This window comes from Salmo trutta, chromosome 23 (genome assembly GCF_901001165.1).
Source record: "Salmo trutta chromosome 23, fSalTru1.1, whole genome shotgun sequence".
NCBI lineage: Eukaryota > Metazoa > Chordata > Actinopteri > Salmoniformes > Salmonidae > Salmo > Salmo trutta.
Genome location: NC_042979.1, coordinates 30,178,468 through 30,193,895, shown reverse-complemented (window position 1 = coordinate 30,193,895; position 15,428 = coordinate 30,178,468). Strand labels below are relative to the sequence as shown.

The following is a 15,428-nucleotide window of genomic DNA, read 5'->3' as shown; positions in this document are numbered from 1 at the left end:
CACATCATCAACATTAAGGGACATGGGCAGCTGTGAGGAGGAGGGTATATTCTCCAAGTCTTTAACCATTTTCCAAAACTTCTTGGGGTTAGACCCACAGAGCGAGAACTGCTCCTTAAAGTAACTAACTTTGGCCTTCCGGATAGCCTGAGTGCATTTATTTCTCATTTGCCTGAACGATAGCCAGTCAGCCTGAGTATGCGTGTGCTGAGCCTTTCGCCAAATGCAATTCTTGAGGTGGAGTAACTCTGCAAGATCACAGTCGAACCAGGGGCTGAACCTGTTTTTTAATTCTCATTTTGTTTATGGTGGCGTGTTTGTTAACAATACCACTGAAAATATCAAAAAAGAAGGTCCAAGCCTCTTTGGGAACCCTTTTAGGTTCAAGATAGTACACCCTTAGGAAAAAAGGTGCTAAAATGTATAATGCAGGAAGGCTACTGAACAATTTACTTCATGTTTGTATTATCTTTTATGTCTTGTTGTTGCATTGTCGAGAAGGAACCTGCAAGTAAGCATTGAGTTGGACGGTGTAATCAGATTACACATAATTTTAAAAAACTAGATTACTTTTGGATAATTTTTTAATTCAGAAAGGATGTTTGTGAAAAAAATGCATTGACACCATTCTGTTCTCACTGACGTTCAAATCAGCTTTGAAAAAAGGCTCAAGTTTGTTCCACCTGAGAGTCTGACTAAAAGTCAGAGACCACTACGACACACCAAATTAGTTTGATGGATCCTTTTTGTCTTTTAACACCTCTTAAAGGAAAAGTAATCCAAAAGTAACTGAAAGTAATCAGATTACGTTACTGAGTTGTGGTATTCCAAACATTACGTTACTGATTACAATTTCACTGGTAACTAGTAACTAACATTTAGAACGTAACCTACCCAACCCTGCAGCCATGCATTGTGGTCTACAACCCTGGTCCAGAGGAGTTACAGGGTAGCCTTACAACCCCTAATCACTCTCCATCAACCTCAAAAACCAAACTACATATTTCAAACCAAAGAAAGGCACCTACAGTGAGGGAAAAAAGTATTTGATCCCCTGCTGATTTTGTTCATTTTATAACATTAAGTGGACATGTGTTTTTCTGGATTTTTTTGTTGTTATTCTGTCTCTCACTGTTCAAATAAACCTACCATTAAAATTATAGACTGATAATTTCTTTGTCAGTGGGCAAATGTACAAAATCAGTAGGGGATCAAATACTTTTTTCCCTCACTGTATCACAATTCTAAATCTGTTCTTACTATAAAGACAATCTGTAGCCTCTTTTTCCTCTGTGGTGGACAAATTACATGCACAATCACGGGGTTGGGTTGGTGTCACGTTCGTTGGAATGATCGGACCAAGGCGCAGCGTGAGTAGCGTTCCACGTAATTTATTATAAAGTGAAACTTTATGCAAATACAAAACAAATAATGAATAAACAAACCGTGACTACAATGTAAAGCAAACACGCAACTAAACATAAACAAACAATATCCCATAACCAACAGGTGGAAAACATGCTACTTAAGTATGATCCCCAATTAGAGACAACGATTACCAGCTGCCTCTAATTGGGAATCATACCAATCACCCAAACATAGAAAAACTAAACTAGAACCCCACATAGAAAATATAAACTAGGTTAACCCCTAGTCACGCCCTGACCTACTCTAACATAGAAAATAAGAGCTTTCTATGGTCAGGACGTGACAGTTGGGGTGAGATCATCCAAGGGTCATTCCACTTTTCTAAATAGAGGAACAAAGATATTACTAAAGGGGGTGGGAGTACATTGTACAGAGAGGTCCCGGGCAAACCAAGAAAAACGGATAGAGACAATGTTTTTTCTACGGGGTCATACGTTGACGGACAACAGAGAGTTAACATTTTGATGGATTAAACAGATTCATAGTGCATTCCTTGTGTGGCTGGGGCCTGATGGGATGCTTTGCACAACCTTGACACACACATAACATGCACATAGAGGAAGTTTCAACATCTATGTAAAAAGGTCAGAATTCACAGAGCATTCAGAATACTCTTACAAAATACTTAGAATACACTCTCGATGTGGAAGTACAACCAGCAAGGCTCCAGATGACTTCCTGTGTGATGTGCACAAAAAAAGAGTTGGCTCATCCACCACTACTGTCTGACATCTCTCTGGGAGCACTATGAAGAAACACTGGTAAGTACCGAGACATTTGTGTATCAGAAATTATTTGGATGTCTAAATGAGAGAATCTTAATATTTTGGATCACTTTTAAAAGTACCTTCAATTTAATTGAAGAGTTTTATGGTTCCTTATGACCAGTACATTCCTACAATGGGCTTAGGATATGAGGAAAACTGAAATATTGGGTTGATACATCCCAACATCATTCAACAATGGATGGACAGCCCAAATGCTCTGCCTATGACATGGCACACATGAACCATCAAGTTAAATATTTCCTTACAGGGCACTTCAATATTGTTTTTGTATATACTTAAACGTTAAGTATACCTATGCATTATTTACAGATGTATAAATTAATAAGTAAAATATATATGGCAAATTCAATTAGCTAAATCTTGAACTTAAAGCTACCTTAAAAGATTTTGTGAAGTTCAGGAAAGTAGAAGTAAGATAATGATAAATGTTTTCCCTTCACTGTAGGTCTACTACACAAACCTGATTTTATTATATATATATATTAATTTTTTTTACGTGAGAAGTCCTTGGGACTAATCTAAAACACACAGGTTCTTTGCGTCAGGAAGTGGAACATGTGAATGACCAGCCAGATATCAGATACAAAATACATTTATTTTCAGGAAAAGAGTTCAGGTATGTTCATCATTGACACAATCTTCAGCGGCTAGTGTTTCAAACGTTCACTACTGACCAGAAGCACAAAATAGTAGAATAATCTCAGTTTCGTCATCAGCACAAATACTCAATAATCACTTCATGTATCACAATATATTTAAGTTCTGATTATCTCCGGCCAACACACAATAAATATATACCCATCAGATAGTAAGGAAGGCGAGCCAAGGGAGAATGAAAGCAGCCAGCAGTGAAGAGGGGCACACCTTGCCCTAGACACAATTATGTTCCGGTAGAATTTGGATTACGTCCTCGTCCTCCCGGGGCACGCCAGCCTGAACAATAGCAAGGGTATCCCCTAAATGAGTGATACCACACAGCTCTTATACCAAAAGCACACCCTTAATTGGTAATTACGAACACCTGACGCTGACACAGGCTGCATTCAACACGTCAACAGTTTCAACCTGTTACATACTTACAAAGCACTATACAATTAATTATACAAATGTCCCATTGTTCTTGACTGTGCAATCATCTCCCTCCTCTCAGTAAGCCGCAGAGACATCAGGTAGCCTACCAGTGGAGGCTGCTGAGGAGAGGTTTTAATGTGTTTGATACCATTCCATTCCCTCAATTCCAGCCATTATACTAAATTCCAGCCATTATTATGAGCTGTCCTCCCCTCAGCAGCCTCCACTGTAGCCTACTCACAATTAGCTGAGAAGCTCAGCATTAATTTCAATTTTTTTTTAAAGCTGATAACCTAAGGTGAAGCACTCAACGGTTATAGCAATACTATCTGTGCCGTTGTCATCTTATATATCATTTTGTCATACCTCTCACTCTCCTCTTGCAGAGAACCGAGACTACTTTCGGAATCAGATATTTTCAATCAATATTCATATGATATCCTCTTCCCACAGGTTTCCCCTTTCCCCTGCCTTTCAGAGACTGCTGTTCATCCTGGTGTTGCTGTGTCTCTCCCTCTCTTGCTCTGGGAGGACCTGGGCTCAGAGGAAACTACCCTGCGATGTCATCTCTCTCAACCAATCAGAGTCCTTTGACTGCTCGGACAGGAAGCTACTCCAGGTACCCCAGGATATCAGCCGGAATGCCACATGGCTCGACCTTTCCTCCAACCAGATCAAGAAACTCTCCGGCACCTCGTTCAGGAACCTCCGAAACCTGACTCGACTAGACCTTAGCAATAACTTCAACCCCCAGAAACATCCTCTGATAATAGAGAACCAAACATTCTCCATGCTGGATCAGCTCAAGGAACTGCTCCTCGATGGTAATGGTCTTTCTGCAGTGTCAAGTGCCCTTCCGTCCAGGCTGCGGTTTCTGAGCCTGAAGTTCAATCGCATCAAAACCATCAGGCCAAACGACTTCATGCATGTCAGACTCTTAGAAACAATCCACTTAACTGGAAATTGCGACTACGGGAGTGTCTGTAATGGACCCCTAGTCATCGAAAACAGAACTTTCTCCCACCTCACCTACCTTGCTAGTTTATCGCTGTCAAACAACAGATTGATAGGTGTCCCCCAGTTCCTTCCCCCATCCCTCCAGCAGCTCAAACTCAAACAGAACACTATCACCCACATTCACCAGCATGACCTTAGTGGTCTCACTAGGCTGAGGCTTCTGGGCCTGTCAGGTAACTGCCCTGTGTGTTCTAACACCCCGATTTCCTGCTCGCCCTGTAATACATCCAATGGGGCATTACAGATCCACCCATATGCCTTCAGGAAGCTATCCAAGCTGCAGGAGCTGAGACTATCCGGAAACTCTCTAGATCACCTACAGTCCTCCTGGTTTGAGAACCTCACCAACTTACGCTACCTGTACCTTTCATTCAACCGTCTAGTTGGTGAGATAGCCAATGGGGACTTCCTCTCTGTGTTACCTGGCGTAGAGGTGATGGACTTGTCTTACAATCACCCTGGACAATCTTCATATTCCCACAACTTGAAGCTCTCTATGAACTTTTCCAACCTGACATCTCTGAAGACATTACACCTAGAAAACTATGTTTTTTCAACTCTTCACAAAAATGACTTGAACCCACTTTACAATTTATCTCACCTGTCTGTGCTCAATTTGGGAACTAACTTTATCTATCAGACAAACCTCTCATTATTTGGTATGTTCCATAACTTGTCCAGTGTTGGCCTCTCTGAGAACAAATTTTCTTTCCTGTCTAAGAGAGAAGATGTTTTGTCAATATGTGGGTGTAGCTGTGGCTATGAGCTGAATAGAGACAGGTTTGGGCCTTACGTACACAAGGATCGACTCTATCGTCGCCATCTGCCTAACATTAAGCCAAAGTGTATTGCGTACGGTCCAGTGCTTGACCTTAGCAGAAACAACATCTTCCACATAAACCCTGATATGCTGCAAGGCCTGGACAACACAGCTTGTCTCAACCTGTCATCTAACTCTATTGGAGACATGTTCAACGGTAGTGAGTTTGTACATTTCCCCAAACTTAAGTACTTGGATCTATCCCAGAATAAGATCTACCTGCGATATGAGCATGCATTCAGTGAGCTAACAGAACTGGAGGTGTTGGACCTGAGTCATAATAATCATTACTTTGTGGTGGCAGGGCTAAACCACAGTTTAGCATTCATGGAAAACCTGGGTTCTCTGAAGGTTTTGAACCTGAGCTGGAACGAGATCAGCACCCTCACTCATAACAACATCTCAAGCAGCTCCCTGCAGGAGTTGAACTTCCAGGGCAACTGCCTAGACATCATGTGGAAAATATGCCAGAACTATGAACTTTTCAGAGCGCTCCAAAACCTGACTTCCCTGGATCTGTCATACAACAAGCTTCACCGTGTACCGCCTGAGGTCTACAAACACTTCCCCAAGACCCTGAGACGCCTGTCTCTGAGTAAAAACCGACTGAAGGTCTTTGGCTGGGAGACGCTCACACAACTACCGCATCTGGAGGAGCTGGACTTGAGTAAGAACAAACTGGAGCAGGTGGCCTGTGCTTTAACCAGTTCAATAAAGTTTCTGGACCTGAGCCAAAACAGGATTTCCCAGCTAGCGCCTGGTTTCCTTGGGGGCGCCAGGAGCCTGTATGTGCTGGACCTCAGCTTCAACCTGTTGGAGCTCATCAACCAGACCACGTTTGAGACTGGAGCAGAGAACCACCTCCAGCAGCTGTCCCTACAGGGCAACCCGCTCCACTGCACCTGTGACCTGTTGGACTTCCATCTGTGGATGAGGCGCAACGAGGTGGAGCTCCCTCTGCTGGCTACTGAGGTGACATGTGACATGCCCGTGGAGAGAAGGGGCAAGTCTGTGTTGAGCTATGACATAGAAGAGTGTGTGAACGATGAAAACGCAATGGCCTTCTGCATCATCACATCATTTCTCATCATTCTCATTCTTTTGGTATCTCTCACAGCACACCTGTTCTACTGGGATCTGTCCTATATTCTGGACTACTGTGGGGCCAAGATGAAGCATCGCCGTCGCTTAGTGCCCACAGACTTTATCTACGATGCCTTTGTCATGTATGACACGGCAGACCCGCTGGCTTCTGATTGGGTATTAAACCATCTAAGGGTGGAGCTAGAGGAGCGTGGAGAGATGGCCCGACCCCTCTGCCTGGAGGAGCGTGATTGGACTCTGGGTATGCCTGTCATGGACAACCTGTCCAATAGCGTGCGGCAGAGCAGGAAGACAGTGTTCGTGCTGACGGACGGCTTCCTGTTGCGTGGTGTAGTCAAAATGGCTGCCCTGCTGGTGCAGCAGCGGCTGGTGGAGGAGGGGGTGGACGCCATGGTGCTGCTGCTACTGCAGCCCCAAGTCTTGCAACGCTCACGCATCCTCCACCTGCGCAGGCGGCTCTGCAGGCGCAGTGTTCTGGAGTGGCCCGCGGATGCCAGTCCAGCTGCCCAGCGATGGTTCTGGCACCACCTGAAGAGAACCATTCGGAAAGATCAGACAGGCACTCACACATCCCTACACAGCACATACTTCACTGGGCGGTGAACCCACAGACATTAGAGAAACGTATGACTCTTAGAAAGTAAAAGTTAAGGATATGGGTGACCTAAGACTACTGTATAATTTTGAATATTAAATGTGGAGAGAGTATGAAGACTGTGATGAAGGCAACATCGGTGATTTGCTGGCCTCAAAGCACAGTGTGTGGTTCACCATCACCCTCCCCATGAGCGAGACTTCCCTGTGGCGCACCAAAGTTCCTAGTGCCCTTGAGGCGTGAAATGTAATAAAACTGGAGTTGACGTTCTCAATGTATTTTTATGTCTGATTTCTTTCTAAAGTTCATATAAAGAGCTGAACATGTTGATATGACTCTCTGTAGGCCTATTGCATGTTTTATGGTTTTTCCTTTTCAGAGACGTTGTCCTAATCTGGTCGCTGGTCTGATGGCTGTATCAGAAGAGGAGCAGCCTGGTTGTTCCCATAATATTGCAAGGTGATTTGGTTAGAAGAGAGTTGCGATGTTTTCCTTCTTTTGTTTCGGCCACCAGAGTGATGCTAATTAAACGTTGAGGATATTGTAATTTGAGTTCCGTCCGGGATGGTTTAAAGGAGAATGTTTTGCCATGTTCAAATGTAATTATTGTATTTTCCAAGCTCCTAGCTATACCTGCGTATGGCTATACATGCAGTATTGTTGTTATCTTAGACTTTTTGAACTTTTACCTAGACGACTTATACGGTTTCTTCTTTTAGATAATTGCATCTTATTGGATTTATTGTAATACATGTTGATTCATTTTAAATTGATACATGACTGCAGTCCTCATATTTCAGAGCGATACTTATTGACTGTTGATATGGCTTATTGGTAAAATGAATTACACAAATTGTATTCTTTTAGATACACACACTGATACCTCTGCTTTAAATTGACTTAATTATTTATTACTAGACTATGATTGCAAGGATCAGCTCATGGTTCTAGCCTCTTAAACACGTCATAATGAAGTCAGATTAATTAGGTTAGAATTGCTCCTACCCTAATTCTGTCATCCTCAGCAAGTTGGAGTGGATTTTCATCCGATACAAGCGTGCAACAGTGTGATTGAATATTTGTAATATTGTGATGAGGGCCAATGAACATGATGGGACACATACAATCATGCATGAAAAACCATAATATTTAGGACCATATAATCATATAAGCCAGATAGGCCTATCATGTACATGCCCTTATAAATAGAGGGTGAATTGTCCTGTTCCTGAAATCTGCTTCTGCATTCATCCCAGTCATCAACAAACAGAGCATTAGGGAAGGTGCATGTCTGACATCAGTGTGTGCACAATTACAATGATCATTTAATATGGTAAATGTAAAAAATATGTATAACATAAGTGTACTGTTGACGCGTAGGCTATGGTGTAATGGAATGTTTTGCCTTGTGTGATAGGTTTTGTGGGTTATAACAGGTTATGATAAGTTTTGTCAGCTGTTATGACATATTATGACATGGTTAGGACCGTTGGGTGTCAAGTGTTACCCAATTATTTGTAATTTCTCTCAGTCAAGCTGTGAATTTCAAACACAGATTCAACCACAAAGACCAGGGAGGTTTTCCAATGCATCGCAGAGAAGGACACCTTAAAAACTTACCCAGAAAGACTCACAGCTGTAATCACTGCCAAACATGATTCTAACATATATTGAGTCAGGAGTGTGAATACTTATGTAAATGAGATATTTCTGTATTTCATTTTCATTGAATTTGCAAAAATGTCAAAAAACATGTTTTCACTTTGTCATTATGGGGTATTGTGTACCCAAAAGGGTTCACCTGAAACCAAAAAGGGTTCTACCTGGAACGAAAAATGGTTCTTCTATGGGGACAGCCAGAGAACCCTTTTGGAAACCTTTTTTCGTTAGAGTGTAGATATTCAATGCTTCTTTTGAAAAAAGTATTTAAAAAGGAATAGTTTCACCATATTAAAATGAGAGCTCAGTTCACGTAACAGGATTGACCTAAAGGGTTGATGTAAATGAATCTGTAACGAAATAAATAATCATTTTCAGAAATGAAAATGAAATTTTCAGAAATGAAATTTGCCGATATAAATCAGAATTTTGGCATTTTACCAAGCCTTTATTCATATACAGTACCAGTCAAAAGTTTGGACACACCTACTCATTCAAGGGGTTTTCTTTACATTTACTATTTTCTACATTATAGAATAATAGTGAAGACATGAAAACATTGAAATAACATATGGAATCATGTAGTATTCAAAAAAGTGTTAAACTAATCAAAATATATTTTAGATTTAAGATCCTTCAAAGTAGCCACCCTTGGCCTTGATGACAGCTTTGCACAGTCTTGGTATTCTCTCAACCAGCTTCACATGGAATGCTTTTCCAACAGTCTTCAAGGAGTTCCCACATGTGCTGAGCACTTGTTGGCTGCTTTTCCTTCATTCTGCGGTCCAACTCATCCCAAACCATTTCAATTGGGTTGAGGTCGGGTGATTGTGGAGGACAGGTCATCTGATGCAGCACTCCATCACTCTCCAACTTGAGCAGGTAGCCCTTACACAACTTGATCAAGTAGCCCTTACACAGCATGGAGGTGTGTTGGGTCATTGTCTTGTTGAAAAACAAATGATAGTCCCATTAAGCGCAAACCAGATAGGATAGCGTATCACTGCAGAATGCTGTGGTAGCCATGCTGTCTGCCTTGAATTCTAAATAAATCACAGTGTCACCAGCAAAGCACCCCCACACCATCACACCTCCTCCTCCATGCTTCACGGTGGGAATCACACATGCAGAGATCATCCGTTCACCTACTCTGAGTCTTACAAAGACACAGTGGTTGGAACCAAAATTTGGACTCATCAGACCAAAGGACAGATTTCCACTGGTCTAATGGCCATTGCTTGTGTTTCTTGGCCCAAGCAAGTCTCTTCTTATTATTGGTGTCCTTTAGTAGTGGTTTCTTTGCAGAAATTCGACCATAAAGGTCTGATTCACTCAGTCTCCTCTGAATGGTCGATGTTGAGATGTGTCTTTTACTTTAACTCTGTGAAGCGTTTATTTGGGCTGCAATTTCTGAGGATGGTAACTCTAATGAACTTATCCTCTGCAGCAGAGGTAACTCTGGGTCTTCCTTTCCTGTGGCGGTCCTCATGAGAGCCAGTTTCATCATAGCGCTTGATATTTTTTGCAACTGCACTCGAAGTACATAGTGTCTTAAAGTAATACTGGACTGTCGTTTCTCTTTGCATATTTGAGCTGTTCTTGACACAATATGGACTTGGTCTTTTACCAAATAGGGCTTTTACCAAATAGCTACTACACAACTGACTGGCTGAAATGCATTAAGAAGGAAAGAAATTCCACAATTAACTTTTAGTGTGCAAAGCTGTCATCAAGGCAAATGTTGGCTACTTTGAAGAATGTCAAGTGTAAAATATATTTTGATTTGTTTAACACTTTTTTGGTTTTCATAGTTTTGATATCGTCACTATTATTCTACAATGTAGAAAATAGTACAAATTAAGAAAAACCCTGGAATGAGTCAGTGTGTCCAAACTTTTGACTTGAACTGTACTGTACATAGTTTTATTGAATTCACCATAAGGGCTATATTAAAGGCTTTTAAAAATGCAACATTGTTGCACAATTTATACTTAAGGGCACTTTTTTCTTAGAATGACCCTATTAACATACACTATATATACAAACATTTGTGGATTTGGCTATTTCAGCCACACCCGTTGCTGACAGGTGTATAAAATCGAGACACAGCCATGCAATCTCCATAGGGAAACATTGGCAGTAGAATGGCCATACTGAAGAGCTCAGTGGCTTTCAACGTGGCACCATCATAGGATGTCACTTTTCCAACAAGTCAGTTCTTCAAATTTCTGCCCTGTTAGACCTGCCCAAGTGAATTGTAAGTCATGTTATTGAGATCATCAAACGTTTAGTGGACATATCCCCCACAAGGTGGAGTGGTCGTTCGCAATGACGTGATGTGCAATTTCTGTTCAAGGTGAAAGCAGATTGACTTTTCAGATTTTGAGTGGGCTTGGCTTTAACAAAGCTTTTGACCTTTTTCTTTGCAATCTTTGTATCAGAGTCTATAGACAAAGCCTATGGCCATATTTCTTGATCAAGCAGGCCCTGGATAGGGTCTCGAGTGAGAGTGGAAGAAATCAGGAATTTTAAGGTCCTTGCTAAGGGTGTTAATTCCTGCGGACCTGGTGTCCGGCAATTCCCCGTCTAGTCCTTGTGACTTTTACCCTTTTCTTAAATTTTTCTCGCTTCACGTAATGGAACTTCTAGACAACATTGGTCTACGTTTTGATTGTCCTTTAACCCTTTGTTACCCTTTTGATCTGACACTTTTTGTGTGTTGGGTGCAGGAACGTAGCGAACATGTCAATTGTAGCGGTAGTCATTTCGATGGCGACATACTTTACAGTTATTTTGACCACGGAGGTTATTGGATTCGTGGTTTCATGGTAGAAACCGTTGTTGTGCGTCATCTGTCAACGCTCCAATACCTGATAATTCACCCTCTAACTGGAGTGAGTGCTCCTGATCAAACTTCAAAACCGAGTGGTCAGGGCTCTTTGTATTGCGAGCTTTTGATGCCTTGCAAGCTCTCTGAGTTGTAAGATAGGCAAGCCAACGTGGGCTGCAGGGCCCAAGTAGGTAATGAAGGTGGGATACATGTTTGACAGAAACATTTGTTTGAATGGTAACAGCTCTTCCATTCCTGTTTCAGTGAGTAGGCCAAAGTAAGCTGAAAGAACCTATGATAGTAAGCTTGTGGGTGTTCGTTCCAAGCTTGTTTGACAGTGTTAGCCAGTGAGCTATTGTGTTTGCGAGCCACAGAACCACTGAATTCTAATTTCAAAGCTGTGGCAAGTTTAGCGCAGTCATTTAGCACGTGTTGCTGTTGTAGACGAATTAACCTCGTCACGTGTCTATTTGACCATTGCAGGTAAAGGGTTTACTTGACAGGTAAACACTGTCAGAACCCGTAGGGTTCGGGTAGCCATCCAATGCGTCCTCTATGTCAGCTAGGAACATCTCAGTATCATTTGGCTGACCTGGAACGTGGTCAAAGGTGGGGAAATTCTTGACGAGTTTGTCAAGGCGTTCCGCCAAGCGGGCGGAGAGGGTTGGCTTCATCCTGTGGGGAAATTGGGGCCGAAGGGCCAAGAGAAGAAGCTGGCGAAGAGGCGCCATATTACTCAGTGCCGAATGGCCAAGAGGAGAAAACTGAGGGACACTTGTGGGAGGCAAATTCTGAAACCTATCGTCTTCACTCCTTTGAGTGCTGGACTCTAGTTGCTTGGTTGGGTAGTCACGCTGTAGCGCATGACCATTCTGGAATTCCACTAGATTGTACCTAAAAGTGGTATTCTGCTGTATTGTAGAGTCCACTTGAGCGCTTAGAGTACTGATTTTGGACACGTGAGTGTCGCACCTGCTCCTTTCGGTCTCAAACTTATCCGTCATTGTTTGCAGATAGAGGTCTTGATTACGGAGCGAGAGATTCAGTGATGAGACTTCCTCCGCTTGTTTAGAAATCAATATTTACATTTTTCATCACCTGAGTTCTCTCATCATTCATTTGGTCAGCGACTTCAATGAGTTCTACTGACCTGTCATCCAACTTAGTCATTGTGTTCATTAACTGATCGTCTTTGGTCTGCAGCATTTGTAGTAGAACAGTGTTACTTTGAGTAACGTTCAAGAAAACGGCATGCATGTTGTCCAGTTTTGCGCTTCTGTTTGTAGATAACTCGTCAGATTTATCTAGTTTGGCTTGGACATCATCGTATTTAGTTTGGGCTAAATCGAGTTGTTCCTGTAGAATACGATTTTGTTCCTGTAGAAGATGATTTTGTTGAAGAGCTTGTGCTTGTTCATCGTCATACGTTTTTGCAATTACATTAAATAGTTCACTTTTCAAACGCAGTTCCATAGCTAGCAGAATTTTTCCCTTTTCTGCATTTGTTATCAGTTTCCCGGTTCTCTCCACCTGTCCCTTTATGTCTACCGTTTCCTGCTTGTGCTTCAACTGTGCACTGCAGTATTGGACCGATGACAATCTCAGATGGCAAGGCATCAGGGCTAGACTGGAGAGAACCTTTACAAGGCCTTCGCCTGATGGTAGATTTTGGAAAGCGTTGTTCGCAATTTCTGCTGTTTCTGCTGTTTAATGGCATAATTAAGGTTGGTATCGCTGCTGAGGTCAGAGTTCAATCCATTTATGGGTGGAGGTTCACTAATTAGCGGGCGATTGGGGACTACCCCCTCTGAGAGCTTGCATATTATTAGAACATTTGAAAGGATAAATGTTTTTCCTAATTTTCCAAAGATTGGTTTTGGAATACATTGGAAGCTGCAAAGACGATTTTAATCTATTTATAGACGTTAATGAACCATCAGTACTGTACCAGTAATGTGGGAGTTGGACGTGAATGAATTTGCAAAAGAAAATGTAATCAATGAATCAATGATATATGTTTTTGCAAATTTGTAACATTATGTACTTTAAAAAATGTGTAAAGGAATTAAAGGAATATTTCTGTCTGTAATAAAGGCCTTTTGTGTGGAAAAACTCATTCTGATTGGCTGGGCCTGGCTCCCAAGTGAGTGGGCCTATGCCCTCCCATGGCTGCGCCCCTACCCAGTCATGGGAAAGCCATAAATTATGGCCTAAATTAACTAGGCAAGTCAGTTAAGAACAAATTCTTATTTACAATGTCGGCCTAGGACCAGTGGGTTAACGTCCTTGTTCAGGGGCAGAATGACAGATTTGTATCTTGTCAGCTCAGGGATTCGATCTATCAACCTTTTGGTTACTGGCCCAACGCTCTAACCACTAGGCTACCTGTCGCCCCAATTGACTTTAACTCAGTAAAACCTTTTAAATGGTTGCATGTTGCGTTTATATTTTTGTTCAGTATAATTTGACCATCATGAAATGCACTTACCAGCGTGTTCTTCTTTTCACAAGTAGATGGCAGAAAGGGACTATAGTGTCGTCATTTTCTGTAAGAAGGTTCATATGGCCGGTAGGACTTTCATCAAAACCAATATTTGGACCAAATGTTAAAAGTGAATGTGGAAGAGTAGCCATAAGGGTAGGAACACAGCAAAGGAAGGGTTGAAGGTCCATAATGTATCAACTCTTTAAGAATGAGACAAGTTAATGAAATTAACTCCTTAAATCTCATTCCGTGGCCTCCAACTGCTCTTAAATGCAAGTAAAACAAAATGCATGCTCTTCAACCGATCGCTGCCCGCACCTGCCCGCCCGTCCAACATCACTACTCTGGACGGTTCTGACTTAGAATATGTGGACAACTACAAATACCTATGTGTCTGGTTAGACTGTAAACTCTCCTTCCAGACTCACATTAAACATCTCCAATCCAAAATTAAATCTAGAATCGGCTTCCTATTTCGCAACAAAGCATCCTTCACTCATGTTGCCAAACATACCCTCGTAAAACTGACCATCCTACCGATCCTCGACTTCGGCAATGTCATTTACAAAATAGCCTCCAACACTCTACTCAACAAATTGGATGCAGTCTATCACAGTGCCATCCGTTTTGTCAGCAAAGCCCCATATACTACCCACCAGTACGCTCTCGTTGGCTGGCCCTCGCTTAATAATACTCGTCGCCAAACCCACTGGCTCCAGATCATCTACAAGTCTCTGCTAGGTAAAGCCCCGCCTTATCTCAGCTCACTGGTCACCATAGCAGCACCCACCCGTAGCACGCGCTCCAGCAGGTATATCTCACTGGTCACCCCCAAAGCCAATTCTTCCTTTGGCCGCCTCTCCTTCCAGTTCTCTGCTGCCAATGACTGGAACGAACTGCAAAAATCTCTGAAGCTGGAGACTCTTACCTCCCTCACTAGGTTTAAGCACCAGCTGTCAGAGCAGCTCACAGATCACTGCACCTGTACATAGCTCATCTGTAAATAGCCCATTCAATCTACCTCATCCCCATACTGTATTTATTTATTTATCTTGCTCCTTTGCACCCCATTATCTCAACTTGCACAGTCATCTTCTGCACATCCTACCATTCCAGTGTTTAATTGCTATATTGTAATTACTTCGCCACCATGGCCTATTTATTGCCTTACCTCTCTTATCCTACCTCATTTGCACATGCTGTATATAGATTTTTCTACTGTATTATTGATTGTATGTTTGTTTATTCCATGTGTAACTCTGTGTTGTTGTATGTGTCGAACTGCTTTGCTTTATCTTGGCCAGGTCGCAGTTGTAAATGAGAACTTGTTCTCAACTTGCCTACCTGGTTAAATAAAGGTGAAATAAGAAATGTAAAAAAAAAATTGCAACAGTTGTGGAAACTGTAGACCTATCCTCTCCAAAAAGAATGAAATTGCCCCAAAACTGCTCGAAGGTCAGTTATGTTTTTCGGGTTTGCATTTGGGTTTTTGGATTTGGGAAGCTGATCCGAGATCTGTAGCCTATCTATATGAACTCAACTCAGCAACATGCGGAAGGATGAACAAATGCGTAATTGTACGCACATGCCCAATAAATGTATTATGGGAGGCTCCTTTAAGAGCGCTGAGA

General features: G+C 42.1%; 1 protein-coding gene across 1 annotated transcript; it reads left to right on the top strand.

Moving 5' to 3' along the window:
* The first annotated feature begins 2,146 nt into the window (after positions 1–2,146).
* Positions 2,147–7,607, top strand: LOC115159772 (toll-like receptor 8). The gene is made up of 2 exons (XM_029709814.1): positions 2,147–2,189; positions 3,741–7,607. Exons 1-2 carry the CDS (start codon positions 2,176–2,178, stop codon positions 6,829–6,831), a joined length of 3,105 nt encoding a protein of 1,034 aa, XP_029565674.1. The 5' UTR covers positions 2,147–2,175; the 3' UTR covers positions 6,832–7,607.
* The last annotated feature ends 7,821 nt before the right edge of the window (positions 7,608–15,428 follow it).